Source organism: Rhinopithecus bieti, unplaced genomic scaffold (assembly GCF_001698545.2).
Source record: "Rhinopithecus bieti isolate Rb0 unplaced genomic scaffold, ASM169854v2 scaffold_19, whole genome shotgun sequence".
NCBI lineage: Eukaryota > Metazoa > Chordata > Mammalia > Primates > Cercopithecidae > Rhinopithecus > Rhinopithecus bieti.
The window spans coordinates 1706542-1725692 of record NW_016803360.1 but is presented as its reverse complement, the minus strand read 5'-3'; the positions used below and the strand labels follow the sequence as shown (position 1 = coordinate 1725692).

General features: G+C 33.7%; 1 protein-coding gene across 3 annotated transcripts in view; it reads left to right on the top strand.

The window, feature by feature from the left end:
• Positions 1–19151, top strand: part of THEMIS (thymocyte selection associated) — a 230696-nt gene that overhangs the window by 67062 nt on the left and 144483 nt on the right. For all 3 annotated transcript variants that reach the window (XM_017879657.1, XM_017879648.1, XM_017879653.1), the window contains one exon: positions 42–200. In XM_017879657.1, coding sequence (XP_017735146.1) covers positions 42–200 — 159 coding nt within the window. The remainder of the gene's footprint in view (positions 1–41; positions 201–19151) is intronic.

Below are 19151 nucleotides of genomic sequence, written 5' to 3'. Positions count from 1 at the left end.
TTTCTTTTTAAAAAGCTGTTTTAACTTTTCTTTCCTTTTAGGCTCTATTTATGAAATGTTTGGAAATGAATGCTGTTTTTCAACAGGAGAAGTGATTAAAATTACTGGTCTCAAAATTAAGAAGATCATAGCAGAAATTTGTGAGCAGATTGAAGGTTGTGAGTCTCTACAGCCATTTGAACTGCCTATGAATTTTCCAGGTACAGCATATTGCAACCACTTATCATTTGTTCAACTATATTGTTAATATGATGCATATATACACAACTGAAAACAAGAAAATATGGTCTTTTTTTCACTCTAGGACAATGGGTGAAAAAAATCCAGAATTGTTATAGTTTGATCATTTTAAGAACAAATGGAAGGCAACTATTTTCTCCTTTTTTAAAATGAAAGATGTTTATCTTGTACTTAAGAAGTAATCTTTTTGGTTAACAAACATTTAGTGAGTTCCAACTCTATACACACCACTAGTTGTGCTAAATAATGAGAACCAAGAAATCAAAGATATATTTTCATAAATTCTGTAGAACTAAGTAATATCATTTAAGCATATCCACCCTGTTTGCTATTCTTACTGTCATTACTCTATCTCCTTGGATCACTATTGACCTTGCCCGTGTAATATTACTGAAAAGTCTCCCTGGTCTTTTTTTATCTAATTGACTCTACTCAGCCTTCCAAAACTAACTCAAGTATCATGCCATCTAAAAGACTTTTGCTGACCCTCTAACCTAATCTAGATTTTCTTTTATGTTCCCACAGTATCTTGGGCCTCATAGCATACACCTCATTGGATAGTCATTGATGACTTTCTCATTTGTCATATTTTTTACACTAGGAGTTGGCAAACTTTTCTATAAAGAGCCAGATAGTAAATCTTTTAGGCTTTGTGGCCAGAGGGTCTCTGTCACAACTATTTCACTATGCTATTTATGTTGTAGCACGAAAGCAGCTCTGGATAATACATAAACCAATGAGCACGGCTATGGCTCAATAAATCTTTATTTACAAAACAAGTGGCAAGCAGGATTTGACTCATCAACTGTAGTTTGCTGAACTCTGCTCTAGACTAAAACTCCTTGACTTGAAATGTGAACATGTGATTTTGTATTTCTGATACCAAGCACAATTTTGGCACAGAGTGTATGCTCAGTAATTGTTAACTGGATGAATGAATGAATGACTAGTGGAAGAGAAAATCTCATAAACCTTTACAATATAATATGTTTCATGGTGTGATGGAAGTATACTGTGTTCTTTGTGGGGCTTGAAAAGGAATATCAGACTATAGTTGGTTGTGTTTCAGAACAGGGATTCTGGAGCCATTGTATTTGAATCCCAGCTCTGCTACTTCTTAGCTGGATAACTTTGACAACTTATTTACCCTCCTTTCATGTAAAATGGGAATAATAATACTATCTATCTCCAAGCATTATTGGGAGGGCTACGTATTGAAATGCATTTAGTGCTTAGAATGGTACGTGGCATACTGCAAAGTGCATTAAAAGTGTCAGCTTTTATTACGATTATTAAGATATTATGACTATCATTGGAGGAGTCAGGAAAAGCTTTTAGGGAATGTTTTAATTGAGCTGAGGTTGGAAGAATGAAAATGTATTAGTTATATTGAAGTGAGGATTTTTTTCAAGTGCTCTAGTATCCAGTCCCCTTTCAAGTGAAACTTTACACATTGTTCAATTCTGTGTCTTTCTTACTTGTCTTTTATAACAATGATTCTCAAATTTGGCTGCACATTAGAATCACCTAGGGAGCTTTAAAAAATTCTGATGTTCAAGCCACTTACATGAGATATTCTGATTTGTTTGCTCTGTGGCAAAGTCTGGTCATCAAGGTTTCTTAAAGCTCCCAGTGTGATACTAATGAGCAGCCAGTGTTGAGAACCATTACTTTATAAGATGCCTCTCTTAAGTACTCTAATTAGATGTAACAATTCCCTTTTAAATCACTATAGTCTTTCGTGCCATAATCATTGCATTTGTCACATTTTGCATGTAATTGAGGTTATTTGTGTACTTGTCTGACTACCACCATTTGTCTAATAGATCACAAGGTTGCTGAGGGCAGACTCTGAGTCTTATTTATTGCAATAATCCCTAAGGTATTTAGAAAAGATGAACATAACAAATAGTTAGTAAGTTAAAATGACTAGAATCTTTTGGTAGAAAGAGTTTTCTTATTAGAATGGTGCAAACACTTAGTTTTGGCCAACAGTTTAACTTGGGGAGTTGCCATTTAGAATATTCTTTTGAACTTCCAATTGGCATGATAATCTTGCATCTATTAAGTAACAAATTGAAAATGATGTTTATAAAACAGTTTTATTGAAAAGAACAGGGTGAAAATGGAAGGGTAAAATGATTGGCACTGGTCAGGGTATAGTTTCTTTTTTCAAAGAGAACTCCTAGATAATGACAAAAGGGAATCCCAGATACAGGGATAATTCTTCTACATCAGCACTAGTGAGAAAGATAGAAATCAAGGACACTAATATTATTCAAAATTTTAATAGCCGCATCTCTTTATTTATGCTATATTTAAAACTATTCAAGTTCTCAATTAGATTTTCAACTTAAAAGTCAAATAGTATTTTAAAACATTCTTCCTTATTTGTGAATTTCCCAAATTTCCTTTTGCTATTGATTTCTAATTTTATTCTATTATGGTCAGATGACATATTTTGTATGACTCAGTCCTTTTAAATTTAGTGAGACTTGTTGTTTTAGACTAATATATGATCTAGAGAATGTTCTGTATTCACTTGAGAAGAAAATATATTCTGTTTTGTTGGGTAAGTATTCTACAGATGTCTGTTGGTTTATGTGTATTGTTCAAGTCTTCTATTTCTTTGTGTATCTTCTATGTACTTTTAGTCATTATTGAAAGTGAAGTGTTGATGTTTCCAGCTACTATTGTTGAATTGTTTATTTTCCCTTCAATTCTGTCAGCTTTTGCTTCATGTATTTGGGGCTCTGATGTTAGGGGTATATGTATTTGTAATTGTTATCTCTTCTTGATAGAGTGATCCTTTTATCGTTATATAATATCTTTTGACTCTAGTAGCAATTTTGTTTTAATAGTCTATTTTGTTGGTGTTAGTATAGTCATTCCAGTTTTCTTTCGTTAAATATTTACAAGCGGTCTCTCATCTTTTATTCTTTACTTTCAAACTACGACAGTCTACTGCTTATGATGACCATGATTATATTTTTTCAGCCTTACCATGATGCAAAAGCATATGGCTTCCATAGAAAGCATACATCAAATTTTGAATTTTGCTTTTATAACTGCAGGCTATGTAGTGTTCTGGAGCATTTAGGTAGGTTATGGTTTTGACCCTTTGGGTTAAATACCAAGGGTGTGGGATTGCTGGACTTGTATAGTAAGAGTATGTTTGTTAAAGACTGCGAACTTTGCTTCCAAGCGCTGTACTTTTTGATTCCAAAACAATACATTGGAGTTTCTTTTGGTTCCACATCCTCACCGTATTGTGGCTTTGTCAATATTTTCGGATTTTGGACATTTTATAAGGAGCCTATGGTATATCATTGTTTTATTTGCAATGCCCTGATTGGCATGTATTCAGGATGTGACTTTTTCTATGCTTGTTTGCTATCAGTACATCTTTTTGGTGTTCAAATCTTTTGCTCATATTTTTTTTTTTTTGTGAATTTAGCATTTTCTGCCTATTTATTTTTCCAATATCGTTCATTTTTTAAAATTATATTTAATTCCTTTTGCTCATTTTTAAACCTGGGTTTTGTTTTTTTTGTTATGTTTCAATATTCTTTCATATTTGGGTAAGAGGTCTTTATCAGATTTGCCTTTGCAAATATTTTCTCCGATTCTGTGGCTTGTCTTCTCATGCTTTTGAGAGATTCATTAGCAGGAAGTTTTTAGTTTTATGAAGTCTAGGGGTTATAATTCTTCTTTCATGAATTGTGCCTTTGGTGTTGTATCTAAAAGTCCCACTAATCCAAGGGTCATCTAGGTTTTCTCTATGATTATTGTTAAGAATTTGACATTTTACATTTAGGACTGTTGATCATTTTGAGTTATTTTTATTAAGGGTATAAGGGTATGTTGCCTGTATTCATTTTTTGCATTATGGGATCCACTTGTTCTACGCATATCTGTTCAAAGTGTATCTTTATTCCACTTGTATTTCCTTTTCCTTTGTATCAATCAGTTAACCATATATGCATGGGACTATTCCTGGGCTCTCCATTCTGTTGTGTTGTCTATTTGTTTTATTCTTACCACTACCACGCTGCCTTGATCATGTTGTTAGCTAGTCAGTGTTGACATCAGGTGTTTCCTCTTTAACCGTTTTTTCTCCTTCAAAATGGCGTTTTCTCCTTCAAACATTCTGTGGCTTTTGCATCTCATATAAATTAGGAGATTAGTTAATAGTCACAATAATTGCTGATTTTTATTGGGTTGTATTAATCTGTATCTGGTATTAGTATAGTCATAGATATAGTTTGGAATAACTAACATCTTGACAATGTTGAGTCTTTCTATGGATGAACATAAAATACCTCTTCATTATTTCAGTTTTCGATGTTTCTCATCAGAATGTTATAGTTTTCCTTATGTTGAACTTGTACATATTTTGTTAGATTTATATCTAAGTATTTTATTAGGGGGAGTGATAATGTAAATGGTATTGTTTTTTTTTTTTTTTTGAGACAGAGCCTCGCTCTGTTGCCCAGGCTGGAATGCAGTGCTACAATTTCGGTTCACTGCAACCTCCACCTCCCAGGTTCAAGTAATTCTCCTGCCTCAGCCTCCCGAGTAGCTGAGACTACCGGTGCCTGCCACCACAACCAACTAATTTTTGTATGTTTAGTAGAGATGAGGTTTCACCATGTTGGCCAGGCTGATCTCGAACTTCTGACCTCGTGATCCACCCACCTTGGCCTCTCAAAGTGCTGGGATTACAGGCGTGAGCCATCATGCCCGGCAGTGTTGCATTTTAAATTTCAAATTTTCTTCTTTATTGCTGACATATAGGAAAACGACTTTTGTATCAATCTTATATCTTGTAAACTTGCTTTACTTTATCATTTATTCCAAGTGTAACTTTGCTATAATTACTTATTACTTCTAGGAGATTTTTTATGATTCTTTCAGATTTTCTACATAGAACTTGGTTGAGAGTTTTTCCACTTATGTTAATGAGAGATGTTTTCTTATAACACATTTGCCTGGTTTTGATATTAGGATAATGCTGGCCTCGTAGAATGAGTTAGGAACTACTCCCTCTGTTAATATTTTACAGAAGACATTGTAAAATTGTGTGTAATTTCTTGCCTAAATATTTGTTAGAATTTACCAGTGAATCCATATGGGCCTGGTGTGTTTTGTTGTGGGAGGTTATTAATTATTAATTCAATTTATTTAATAGGAATAGTCCTATTCAAATTGTGTATTTCTTCTTGTGTGAGTTTTAGCAGATTGTGTCTTTTAAGGAGTTGGCTTATTTCATACAGGTTATCAAACTTGCTGGCATAGAGTTGCCCCTGGTATTCCTTTATTATCCTTTTAATGTCCATTGGATTTGTAATGATGGCCCCTTTCATTTTTGATTTAAAAATCTGTGTCTACACGCCTTTTAGCTTAGTTAGCCTGGCAAGAGGCACATCTATTTTATTGATCTTTTCAAATAAACAGCTTGAAGTTTTGTTGATTTTCTTTGTTGGTTTGCTGCTTTCAGTTGCATTATTACTGCTCTAATTTTTATTTTTATTTTTTCTGCTTACTTAGGATGTAATTTGCTCTTGTTTTTCAAGTTTCTTAAGGTGGAAGTTTAGATGATTGATTTTTACATATTTTTTTCTTTTCTAATATATACATTTGATGCTATAGATTTCCCTCTAAGCACAGCCTTCTCTGTATTCCACACATTTTGATGTTATATTTTTATTCTCAGTGAGTTTAAAACATTTTAAATATTTCTCTTGAGATTTTGTCTTTAATCAATGGTTTATTGAGAAGTATGTTGTTTAAAATTTCCAACTATAAGTGTGTTTTATGGCTTAGAATGTGGTCTATCTTGGTGAATATCAAGGTGAGCCTGAGAAGAAAGTGTAATCTGGTGTGGTTGGTTGGATGAAGTCATCTATAGATGTCCATTATATCCAGTTCATTGGTGTTTCTGTTGAGTTCAACTGTACCCTTAGTTTTTCTGCCTGCTGGATCTTTTCATGTCTGTAACGGGATGATAAAGTCTCCAGTTACAATAGTGGTTTCATGTATTTCTCTTTGCTGTTCTCTAAGTTTTTGTTCTGTTGACAGATGTGGTGTGCCCATAAACATAGATTTGTAATTGTTGTTTATGCAATTTTAAATCAGGTAGGACAAAAGATTTTCAAACAAGGCTATGTATTTAAACTGTCTTTTATATTTACCTCTGTAGTTATCTTTATTAATACTCTTCATTTCTTCATATGGAAGAGAGTTCTCTCTCGTGTCCTTTTATTTCAGCCTGAATGATTTGCTTTACTGTTTCTTGTAGGGAAGGTTTGACAATGTCACACTTTCTCAGTTTTTGTTTATCTAGAAATTTTTAATTTCTCCTTAAGTTTTAGAGGACAGTTTTCTTGAATAGAGAATTCTTGGTTGATAGGCTTTTTCTTTCAGCATTCTAAATATCTCATCGTACTGCTTTTGGCCTCCATAGTTTCTGAGTAAAAATTAGCTTTTAATCTTATTGAGGATATCTTGTACATGATGAATGGTTTCTATTTTGCTATATTCAAAGTTTTCATTTGCATTTGATTTTGTTTTCCTTTTTTTAAAATTTAATTTTTTTTTTTAAGTTCTGGTATAAATGTGCAGGACATGTAGGTTTGTTACATAGGTAAACGTGTTCCACAGCAGTTTGCTGCATCTATCAACCCATCACCTAGGTATTAAGCCCAACATCCATTAGCTATTTATCCTGATGTTTTTCCTCCCCCAATACTCCCAATACCTCCAAAAGGCCGCAGTGTGTGTTGCTGCCCTCTCTGTGTCCATGTGGTCTCATTGCTCAGTTCCCACTTATAAGCAAGAACATCTGATGTTTGGTTTTCTTTTCCTGTGTTAGTTTGTTAAGGATAATGGCTTCCAGCTCTATCTATGACCCTGCAAAGTGATCTTGTTATTTTTTATGACTGCATAGTATTCCATGCTATGTATGTACCACATTTTCTTTATTCAGTCTATCATTGGTGGGCATTTGGGTTGATTCCAAGGCTGTCTTTGATTCAACCATTTGATCATCATGTGGTCTAGGCATGAATCTCTGGGTTTAATCTACTCAAAGTATGTTAAGTTTCTTGAATGTGTAGATTGTTTTTCATCAAATTTTGAAAGTTTTTGTCATTAGTTTTTTTTATGTATTCTTTCTATACCTCTCTCTCTCTCTCTCTCTCTCTCTCTCTCTCTCCTCTCTCCTTTTAGGAATCCTATTATTCATATATTCTTATGCTTAATGGTGATCCATAGGTCTTTGAGACTCTGTTCTTTTCTTTATACATTTTTCCTCTGCCTCTGAAGGTATAATCTCAATTGAATTTTCTTCACATTTGATTTAAATTAACTATTTGGTAAGACACAATTCTCATACTTTTGTTCTAGTTACGTAGACGTGATTTTCTTTAGTTCTTTGCATATATTTAAAATAGCTAATTTAAGCTTTTCTTCTCTAGTAAATCTGATATCTGGGCTTCCTTAGAGACAGTTTATGTTATTATTATTATTATTATTGTTATTATTTCCATAGATTTAGGGGTACAAGTAGTTTTTGATAACATGGAGAAATTCTTTAGTGGTGATTTCTGAGATTTTAGTGCACCCATCAACAAAGCAGTGAACACTGTACCCACTATGTAGTCTTTTAATCCCTCACCTCCTCCCAACCTTCCCTGCTAAGTCCCCAAAGTCCATTTATCACTCTTACGCCTTTGTGTCCTCTATGTAGCTTAGCTCCTACTTATAAGTGAGAACATATGATATTTGGTTTTTCATTCCTGAGTTATTGCAGTTGGAATAATTACATCCAACTCCATCCAAGTTGCTGCAAAAGACATTATTTCATTTCTTTTTGAGGACAAGTAGTATTCCATGGTGGGTATATACTACATTTTTAAATCCACTTGTTGGTTGATGGACAGTTAGGTCAGTTCCATATCTTTGCAATTGTGAATTGTGCTGTTATAAGCATGTGCATGCATGTGTCTTTTTCATACAATGACTTTCTTCCTTTGAGTAGATACACAGTAATGGAGTTGCCGGATTGTTCTACTTTTAGTTCTTTAAGGAATCTCCATACTGTTATCCACAGTGGTTGTACTAATTTACATTCTCACCAGCAGTGTAAAAGTGTTCCCTTTTCACCAGATTTATGCTAAAATCTATCATCTATTTTTTTTTTTGACTTTTAATTATGGCTTTTCTTTCAGGAGTAAGGTGGTATTTCATTGTGGTTTTAATTTGCATTTCCCTGATTATTAGTTATGTTGGGCATTTTTCATATGTTTGTTGTTCATATGTGTATCATCTTTTGAGAAATGTCTATTCATGTCATTTGCCTACTTTTTGGTGGGGTTATTAGTTTACTTCTTGCTTATTTGTTTGAGTTCCTTGTAGATTCTAGATACTAGTCCTCGGTTGGATGCATAGTTTGCAAATATTTTCTCCCACTCTGTGGGTTGTCTGTTTACTCTGCTGCTTATTTCTTTTGCTGTGTGGAAGTTCTTCAGTTTAATTTGGTCCCATTTATTTATTTTTGTGGCATTTGCTTTTGGTGTCTTAGTCATGAATTCTTTGCCTAAGCTCATATCCAGAAGAACTTTTCTGATGTTATCTTCTAGAATTTTTATGGTTCCAGGTCTTAGATTTAAATCTTTGATCCATCTTGAGTTGATTTTTGTATAATGTGAGAAATGGGGATCCAGTTTCATTCTCATACATGTGGATTGCCAGTTTTTCTAGCACCATTTATTGAATAGGGTGTCCTTTCCCGAATTCATGTTTTTGTGTGCTTTGTTGATGATCACCTGACTGTGAGTGGCTTTATTTTTGGATTCTGTATTCTGTTCCATTGGTCTATGTACATATTTTCATACAAGTACCATGTTGTTTTGGTGACAATAGCCTTGTAGTATAATTTGAAATTGAGTAATGTGATGCCTCCATATTTGTTGTTTTTGGTTAGTATTGCTTTGGCTATGTGGGCTCTTTTTTGGTTCCATATTCATTTTAGGATTGCTTTTTCTAGTTCTGTGAAGAACGATACTAGTATTTTGTTGGGAATTGCATTGAATTTGTAGATTCCTTTGGGCAGTTTGGTCATTTTCACAATATTGACTCTTCCCATCTGTGAACATGGGCTGTGTTTCCATTTGTTTGTGTTATCTATGATTTCTTTTAACAGTGTGTTTTAGCTTTCCTTGTACAGTTCTTTTACCTCCTTGGTTAAAATGTAAGGTTGGTTTTTTGTTTTTGTTTTGGCTTTTGCAGCCATTGTAAAGGGATTGAGTTCTTGGTTTGATTCTCAGCTTGGTCATTGATGGTATAAAGCAGTGCTACTGACTTGTATACATTGATTTTGTAACCTGAGATCTTGCTAAATTTGTTTATCAGATCTAGGAGCTTTTTGGATGAGTCTTTAGGTTTTTCTGGATGTGCAATCATATCATTGGCAAATAGCAACAGTTTGCCTTCCTCTTTTCTAATTTGGATGCCCTTTATTTCTTTCTCTTGTCTAATTGTTCTGGCTAGGACTTCCAAAACTATGTTAAAGAGAAGTGGTGAAAATTGGCAACCTTGTCTTGTTCCAGTTCTCAGTGGGAGTGCTTTCAACTTTTCCCATTCAGTGTGATGTTGGCTGTGAGTTTGTCATATATGGCTTTTATTATTTTAAGTTAAGTCCCTTCTATGCCTATTTTATTGAGGGTTTTTATCATAAAGGGATGCTGAATTTTATCAAATGCTTTTTCCACATCTATTGAGATGATTATGTGATTTATGTTTTTAATTCTGTCTATGTGATGTGTCACATTTGTTTACTTTTGTATGTTAAACTATCTCTGTATCCCTGGGATGAAACCCACATGATAATGATGTATTATCTTTTTGATATGCTATTGGATTTGGTTAGCTAATATTTAGTTGAGAATTTCTGCATCTATATTCAGGGATTTTTATCTGTAGCTTTCTTTTTTTGTTATGGCCTTTCCTGGTTTTGGTGTTGGGGTGATACTGGCTTCATAGAATGCTTAGGGAGGATTCCATCTTTCTCTATTTTTTGGAGTAGTTTCAGTAGGATCGGTTGTAATTCTTCTTGGAACATCCGGTAGAATTCAGCTGTGAATCTATCTGGCCCTGGACTTTTTTGGGTTGGTAATTTTTAAATTACAGGTTCAATCTCACTGCTTGTTATTGGTCTGCTCAGGGTTTCTATTTCTTTGTGATTTAATCTAAGAAGATTGTATGTTTCCAGGTATTTATCCAATCCCTTTGGATTTTTCTAGCTCGTGCATGTAAAGGTGTTCATAGTAGCTTTGAATGATCTTTTGTATTTGTGTGGTATCAGTTGTAATATCTCCAATTTCCTTTCTACTTGAGCTTATTTAAATCTTCTCCTTTTCTTGGTGAATCTCGTTCTGCAGGGACAGCTTCTATTGATTGCTTGCCCTCCCCCACTGTGTACAGGTCGTACTTTCTTGTTCCTTTGCCTTTTCATAATTTTTGTTTGAAACTGGGTATTTTAAATGATATAATGTGGCAATTGTATAATCAAATTGTTTCCTTTTCCCAGGACTTGCTGCTATTAGTAGTTGTTTGTTTAGTGAATTTCTTAACTAAATCTGTAAAGTCTGCATTCTCCATCATGTGTGGCCACAGAAGTCCCTGCTTAGTTAGCTTAGTGGACAACTGATGTCTGAACAGAGATTAACTTACACAATTGAAACAATGTTTTGAGTATGTGTTGAAGGACTCTGTTGTTCATTTAGGACCATTCTGTCAACATTCAGTCAGGCAATTGAAAATTCTAGCTTAGCCTTGAATTTGGGCTCAGGAAGAGCTGCAGTCAGCCAGAATTGAGAGGTAAGGGCTTGTGTGGGTCTTTCTTGAGTATGCAAACAGTCCTGGGCATGTGTTTAAAATTACTCATGTGACTTCTGGATTCTTCGGAGTATGTTGGAAATTTTCAGTATCCTTACGGACATCTCATTTCCCAGATATTCTTTTTAAGCTTTTGGGTTAGCCTATTATTTTTTTCCCCACCAGTGCAGTTAGCCACAAAAGTTAAACAATTTTCTTTTATTATTTTTGGCAACTGCTCTGAGGAAAAGCCTTTCCCCAATAATGAGTTCAAAATGAGATCAAAGAGACAACAATGCAAGTATGATCTTCCAGAGAGCCACCAGATATGTCAAATAATAACAATTCTCTGGGATTGAGCTTTGAAGATGCTTCAACCTCTTACTCTTTTCCCCTGTGACTGTCAGGATGATGATTTTTTCATGATTACAGGTTGTTAGTTTTCAAGGTTACTGTGGACCTGAGTGTGGGGGAGGAGAGAACGAGAATACAAGTTAAAGTGCCACAAACTTTGCTGTTCTTACCAAGATTCAGCCACTTTTCTTCAATAAATGCTTCCCAGATTGCTCCAATTCTTTTGTTAGTTTTAGAGTTTTGAAAAGATTGACCTGCTCTTCTGTATTAAAGTATATAAACTCATATATCCTCATTTTATGATAATTAAAGTAATTTGAAGATGAAAATACCTTTGCAAGAGTGCACAGAATTACTTCTTTGTAAAAAAAGAAAATCTACTGAGGAAAGATACGCGCAGCTTTGACCAAAATCATAGGCTTTGTATATTCAGCTTCAGCAAATGCAAGCTCAGAAAAGTCAAGAAGTAAGGTTTGCAGAATTGAGAAAACTGACAAGCACCACTTTCAGGGGACAAATGGAGCTTTTTTTTTTTTTTTTTTTTTTTTTTTTACTAACAATGCGAATGGGGAACTACACTCCAAATATATACACCACTGGTTGCATCCTATATTAATATTTTATTTCCATATCTCTCTTTTGTCAGCTCAAAAGTGTTCAAATATTTTAAAAGAAATAATAAGCAATCATTTCAGTAATAAACGAAACAAACATACTGCTTTAGAAGCACAACTTGTTCTTTTAGAAAACAGCCCTTCTAGCTGAATCATTTTATGAGCTAGAAAACATGCCAATCTGGCAAAACACAACAAAAATATATCCTATTCGGTAGTTGATTGCATTACCTCCATAGATTGGTAAATCATGTCATGTGTGGTTTACAGTGAAGTTCCAAATTTCTGGATTACCTCCTGGAAAGATTTGTCCCTCTTTCAGAGTGTTATGAAGCATGAATAATACATGTATTCTCTTAGTCATGAGAAATAGCCTGAGAGTGTTTCAATACTACTTTTATGACGAACATAGATTTTTTTTTTTTTCCCCAAAGAGTAAGTTCACTTTGTCTCTAAATGATATGGTCAAGGAAGACTGTAGTTGCATCTATAAAATCACCCTTAAAATTACAAGGTCAGATAAAGACATTTTTCTGTTTTAATATTTAGACCATACCCTATGAATTTTGTTGCTGTGTAGGAATTTTGTTTCAGGAGGTAGCAGACATGAAGAAATGTTTGAGATGGAACATTCTCTACTACCCTTTACCCTATCCTGTCCATAACACACACTCAAATGAAGATATAAATGATGTACCAGATATTGTTCTTAATATTTTTACATATAAAACTTTTCTAAACACTTTTACGTATATATAAATACTAATTGAATTCAGACTTTACAGATGAGAAAACAGAATCACCAAGTAATTTGCCCAAAACCACATAGCAAGTGGTTATGCTGAGTCTGCCCTAGCACTGTCTAATAAAAATATAATATGAACCTCATATGTGATTTTAAATGTTCAATATCCACATTTACTACTTATATATATGTTCATAATAAGTTGTGTCTAAATTCAGAAACTTAAAACAATGAAAGTTTATTATCTCACGTAATTTATGAGGGTGAGGAATCGGGGTGCTTTAGATGCTATAGTTCTGCCTCAGGGTCTTTCATGAAGTTGTAGTGAAGCTGTAGGCAGGGAATAGAGTCTGTGAAAACTTGACTGTGATTTGGAGATCCATTTCCAAGTTAATTCACATAACTGTTCTGGGAGGCTTCAGTTTTTACCACATGGTCCTCTCCGTACGGTTCTCACTGACTTAGTGTTCTAAGAGTGAGAGCAAGCCCAAGACTGAAACCAGTCTTCTATGGCCTAATCTCACAAGTGACATACCATCACTTCTACTATACTCTTTTGATCAGACAGTTCAATGCTAGTACAGTCTGGGAGGGGACTGAACAAGGGTGTGACTACCAGGAGGGAGAAATAACTGGGTACCATCTTAGAGGCTACCTAGCACAGATATCTTTAAAAGTTAAAAAAGAAAGGTGACATTAATTTTAATATGTTTTATTTAAAAATGTGTATCTAGGATATTATACTTTCAACAACTTATTGATATAAAATTATTGAGATATTTTATATTCTTTTCATGATAACCCTTTAAAATCTGATATATATTTTCCACTTATAGTACATCTCAATTTAGACTGTCCTAATTCAAGTAGCCACATTTCAAATGCTCAGCACAATGGCTACATTAACGGTACTCTATTGGAAATAACAGATCTGAACAGTATGTATAGGTCCAGGTTTGTGTTCTGAGCACTTCTTGCTTAATCATAGAAAAAAAAGAGGTGATATTTTTGTCAATCAACATCAATGCCATAATAAGGAATTTTTCTACTGTATACAGTAGCATTGTAATGTTAAAAAGATTTGAACTAATATCACTCCTAGAGCAAGAAGAAACAGAAATTTTTAGATGAATGTTAGAAAATTTACTAAATTCACTAAATATAAAATTTCTTTCATATGTTTCATGGATTTAAACCATGTATTAAAAACAAGCTTTGGGCCATGTTTCCTACTTAAATTAATTTCTACCAGATACAAGGATTTTATCTATCAAGTTGTCAAGAAACTCTTAAGCAGCCAGGCAGCTACTAGACTAATACCACCCTTCCATGAATTACATCACTAAGGAGACAGTGAGCCCGAGGTGCATAGCAGGCAGCTTAAGCTTCATGTCTCAGAGGTTGTCTTTGACCCCCAAGACTCCCAAGGTGACACAGGGGATTGCTGAACATGTAATTGGGGAACCCTGAACTTACAAGCCCCAAACATACAAGGGGTTGCTAGTGAACTGCCAACCTTTGCCCTCCATGAAAAATTGTATTTATTACCCTGGAATGTAAAATAATTCCTTTGAGGCGAGAGAAAGATTTTACTATCCTAGAATGTCTCTGGGGAGGGAGACAGTCTCTTTCATTTTTATGCTAGTTGAAAAGAAACCTGCTCCTCTAGCTCCCGAGGCATATAGAAATGCCATGGAGAATTCTCTTCCAACATGACTATATCCCTTAAGCCGTAAGACTTAAAAAAAATCACCTTTATTATACATGTGAAAAATTCAGAAAAGTATTACAATAACTTATGACAGAAATTGAATTAATAGAATTGTTTCTGTAAGAAATTAATTAAGGATAAATGGCTAAAGTTTATAAAGTCTGTTCCTTTATGCCCAGGTACCAAATATGTAATATATTAACATTGTGAATTGTAACACATTAACAATGACCATTGTTTCATTTGGAGAATTATATACTGCATTAACAGAAAATATGTATTACATTCAATCATCATTCATTGTATTTTCATCTACTATTGAAATGATCAATCTTTCATCCTTAACTGTTCTATAACTGTAGCTGATTTTTTTATTTGACTAAAACATAAGTTTCTAAAGGACCTGATAGGAAAATTATTATGCAAAAAAATATACATTTGCTAGCTTTAAATAACCTTTCAATCTTCTGTTTCTTTAGGGACTTTTGTTAAAAGAAGCAGGGAATGTAAGTCAGAAGTTGCTACTGTTTTCCATCTGGATGTTATGATAAAACATGACTCAGAGCAGCTCTAAATAAAGCTCCCTGCCTTTTAGATAATTCACTATCCAAGGAATCAGGGGCTGTTTTTCCAAATTTTCTGGGTCAAGTTCCCTTAAGGTACCTATTTCCCACTGTGCTCACTTAAGCAAAGTAAACTCAGCTGTGTCTACCTTACAACATCTTTTCCTTGACAAAAAGGGGTATTTTGTATAAACTATGCAAGAAAATGAATTAATCAGTGTGCAAAAGAAATTCAGACTTTTAAAGTAATTTTAAGATCTGTTTCTTGGCCTAATATTTTTTATCTTGCTTTTTAGTACATGATCAGATTATTTCTCTGCATCTTTGGTCTTTGGATAACTACCATATATGTTAGCCAAAAGACAAACAGATTTTGCAGTTCTAGGTTAAAATTATTCTGTTACTCACCTATGTGCATTTTAATATCAGATCAGAATTCTGTCAGAAAGATCATTTTAAAGGAGACTGTTCCACAGCTGGTGCTGTTCTATAAGTTTTCCTTGTATTAATTTTTATTTCCATCTTCTAAAATCTATCTCATCTCTCCTGGTCCTTACCATCCCTCTTTCTTACAGGCACAATTCTAAAAGCTTTTTATGATGTTATCATAACAGTACCAGCAGGGAAGGACTCTCATGAGAGGAACCAGACTGCCCTTAAAGAACTGGATCTTCTGTTTCTTGCATCTTAACTGAACATTGGTTGAGCACATTTCTATAATTATACACAGTCATATTTTGGGTATTTAGAGTTTCTGCCGTGGGAATGTAAGCAGAGTTTCCCTATACTTCCTGACCCCCAACACACCATGCATGGCAGCCTCCCCCACCACCAACATGCAACACTAGAGTGGTACATTTGTTCCAAGTGTGAACCTTCATTGACACATCGAAGTTTTATATTTGTGTTCACTTTTGGTGTTGTACATTCTATGGGTTTTGATAAACGTAGAATGACATGTATCTATTTTGATAGTACCCACCCTAAAAATCCTTTGTGCTTTGCCTACTCATTCCCCTCTCTCCTTGAACCCCTGGTAACTACTGATGCTTTTCCTGTCTCCATATTTTGCCTTTTTCAGAGCATCATATAGTTGGAATCATATAGCATGTAGCCTTTAAAGATTGACTTCTTTCACTTACTAATATGTATTTAAGGTTCTTACATGGCTTTTCATGATGTAATAAGTCATTTCTTTTTAGCGTCAAGTAATATTTCATTGTCTGGATATGCCACAGTTTATCCATTCACCTACTGAAGGACATCGTGATTACTTCCAACCTTTGGCAATTATTAATAAGGCTGCTATAAACATTCACGTGCAGGATTTTGTGTGAAGATAAATAACCCAAGTTTTAAAGCTATAAGATGTATTTGTTTTTCTGTTTTATGAGTAACATGTGCATCTTGGAGACAATTAGAAAATGGGAGAAAAAGCAGGGAAGTATATAAAACTCACTATAATATCATCACCAGAGTCATCCAGCATTAATGTTAGATACATTTATTTCTGTTGTTTTCCAGTGCATTGTAAACGTGCATACATATAGACACATGTTTTAGTATAATGGAGAAAAGAATCTTATTCTGAGGACTTGCCTGTGTCATTAAATATTCTTCAAAGCATAATTTTTATTTTCTAGATGATAGTCCCTCATATGCATATTCTGTAATTTATTCAATCCATCCTGAACATGGCCATTTATACAATTTGTACTGTGATGAACAGCCTTTTAAACTAAAATTTTGTCTGCATTTCTGATTATTACAATAATCTTATATACATAGAAGGAAAAATGCTTTTAAAGATCTGATACATATTGTCAATCACATTTCATAAAGGCTCTGCTAATTTGCATTCCAACCAGGAACTTTTGAAAGGGCCAGTCTAACTGCTTTTTTGAGGGTGTGACTTAATTGTTTGTGTTTCCCATCTCATTTTTTTGAGTTAATAGCATTATAACAATTTCCACATAACAACATTCACCTGTTTAAAATATACAATTCAATGGCTTTTAGTATCCCTGTCTCCATTTTTTTAGAAATATGACATTTTAAATCTTCAACATCCTTGAAAATGACAGGGCCTGACAGAGCTAGCAGAAGGTCACACCGTCAACGATGCCCTGTAGTCAGGTAGGGGAACCAAGATGTGCAGTGCTTAGTGAGTGATGAAAGGGAAGAGCTGTTCTTATAAAGGTGTTTGTTTTGACCTATGTAACTTCTTTCTAGAATTGTAAGTAAATATGACCAGAAATGAATGAATTTAAAAACTTTTAGAAATGAGTTGTTAATTGGTTGGGCATAGTGGCTCATGCCTGTAATCCCAGCTCTTTGAAAGGCTTAGGTGGGAGGATGGCATGAACCTAGGAGTTCGAGGCTGCAGTGATCTATGACTCCACCACTACACTCCAGCCTGGGTGAAAGCAAGACTCTCTCTCAAACAAATTGAAAATTTTAAAAAAAGAGGTGATGATAATTATTTGCAAATAGTAACATTACCCAGGAAAAGAGAGTATCAAATGAGACAAAATATTGAAACTTGGTAAGATGACATGATGAACAAATACGTAAAACAACTGTAGGTACATAAAGGAATATATTCTTCCTTATAAGAATACATATAGTTATAATTTTCCATTTATAAGCACTTAGAATATATAGGGGTAACATATTTTATAATTTTAACTCATTTATTTATTTAAAAAGTATTATACAAGTTTACTTATTAAAAATAAACAGACTATGTGCTTGAATCAGAAAACTGAATATTATAAATATATCAATTGCATGTGAACTTATTTATATTCAACATATTGCAGAATAAACTTTCCATATTATAATCATCATTATTATTATGTTGCCTCTTGAGAGAGTAATTGTAAAAATCACTTGGGAGAATAACAAGTGAAGATATTCAAGCAAATATTTTAAAAATAAGATAATGAGGGAGTACTTGTCCTGCCAACATTAATGCCTGATACAAAGTTAAAATAAATGGTACTATATGTTGGTTACAGAAAATCAAAAACTGCATTAATAAATTACTTTAACAATAGTTGTACTAGTAGTTATAGAAGTGTTATGGCAATATTTTTAATTTGACTCCAGTGCCATGCACTTAAGCATTTGTTTATAGCTCAGAAACAGACTTTAATGTAGAGTATTATTTTCTGTTTGATAAAGATTTTACCACACAGTTGGGTTTAAAGGAAGAATTATTTAGTACATTGTTCTGGTACAGTTAATAATGTAGCAAACAATAGATCAAATTGGATCATCAACATTATACCAGATAGCAAAAGAAATTTGAAATAGATGAAAACATTAAATTTTGAGGAAAACTATCTTATGTCTATATTTGAAACAACTTTCGAGTTGCAAATATAAAACCATAAAGTAACAATATATTTGAATACGTAAAATGAAATTTTCTGTTGTAAAGGAAGAAATGTTTGATAGCGAAGGAAAATAACTCAATTTTTAAGACTAAATGTCACTAAAATGAAAACAAAATCAATAAAATTCTGATAGAACACTAATAAGAAAATGGACAAAGATTAGAAGAAATTCAAATGGTTTATAATTATGTAGAAATCAGTTTGTACTAACACAATAACAACTTTTCCACCTATATAGCTAGCTAAGCTTTTGCAATAGTGAAGTTGGGAAAAATATTATCAAAGGGTCACTCTTAAACCTAACTGAGGAGTGTATCTTTCCCGAAAATAAATTTGATAATAGATGGAGTAGCTTCTTTGAAAATACATGTAATATATTTTGAATTCCATCTACATCTTAAGCATGTACAGAAATAATGATTAATGACACAGGTACACTTAGTCTTGGTTCTGCCATCCTGGAACCAGTACTCTGCTGAGAAAAGAGCCTTTATAATGTTTAAAGCTTTAACTCAGTGCTTCAACTTGTCAGAATTAACTCCAAAGAAATAATCATTTTAGAATTATTTGTAATAGTAAAACAATAGAATCAACTTAAATGCCCAACAGTGAGGAATCGGTAAATTATGATACATTCCTTACAAC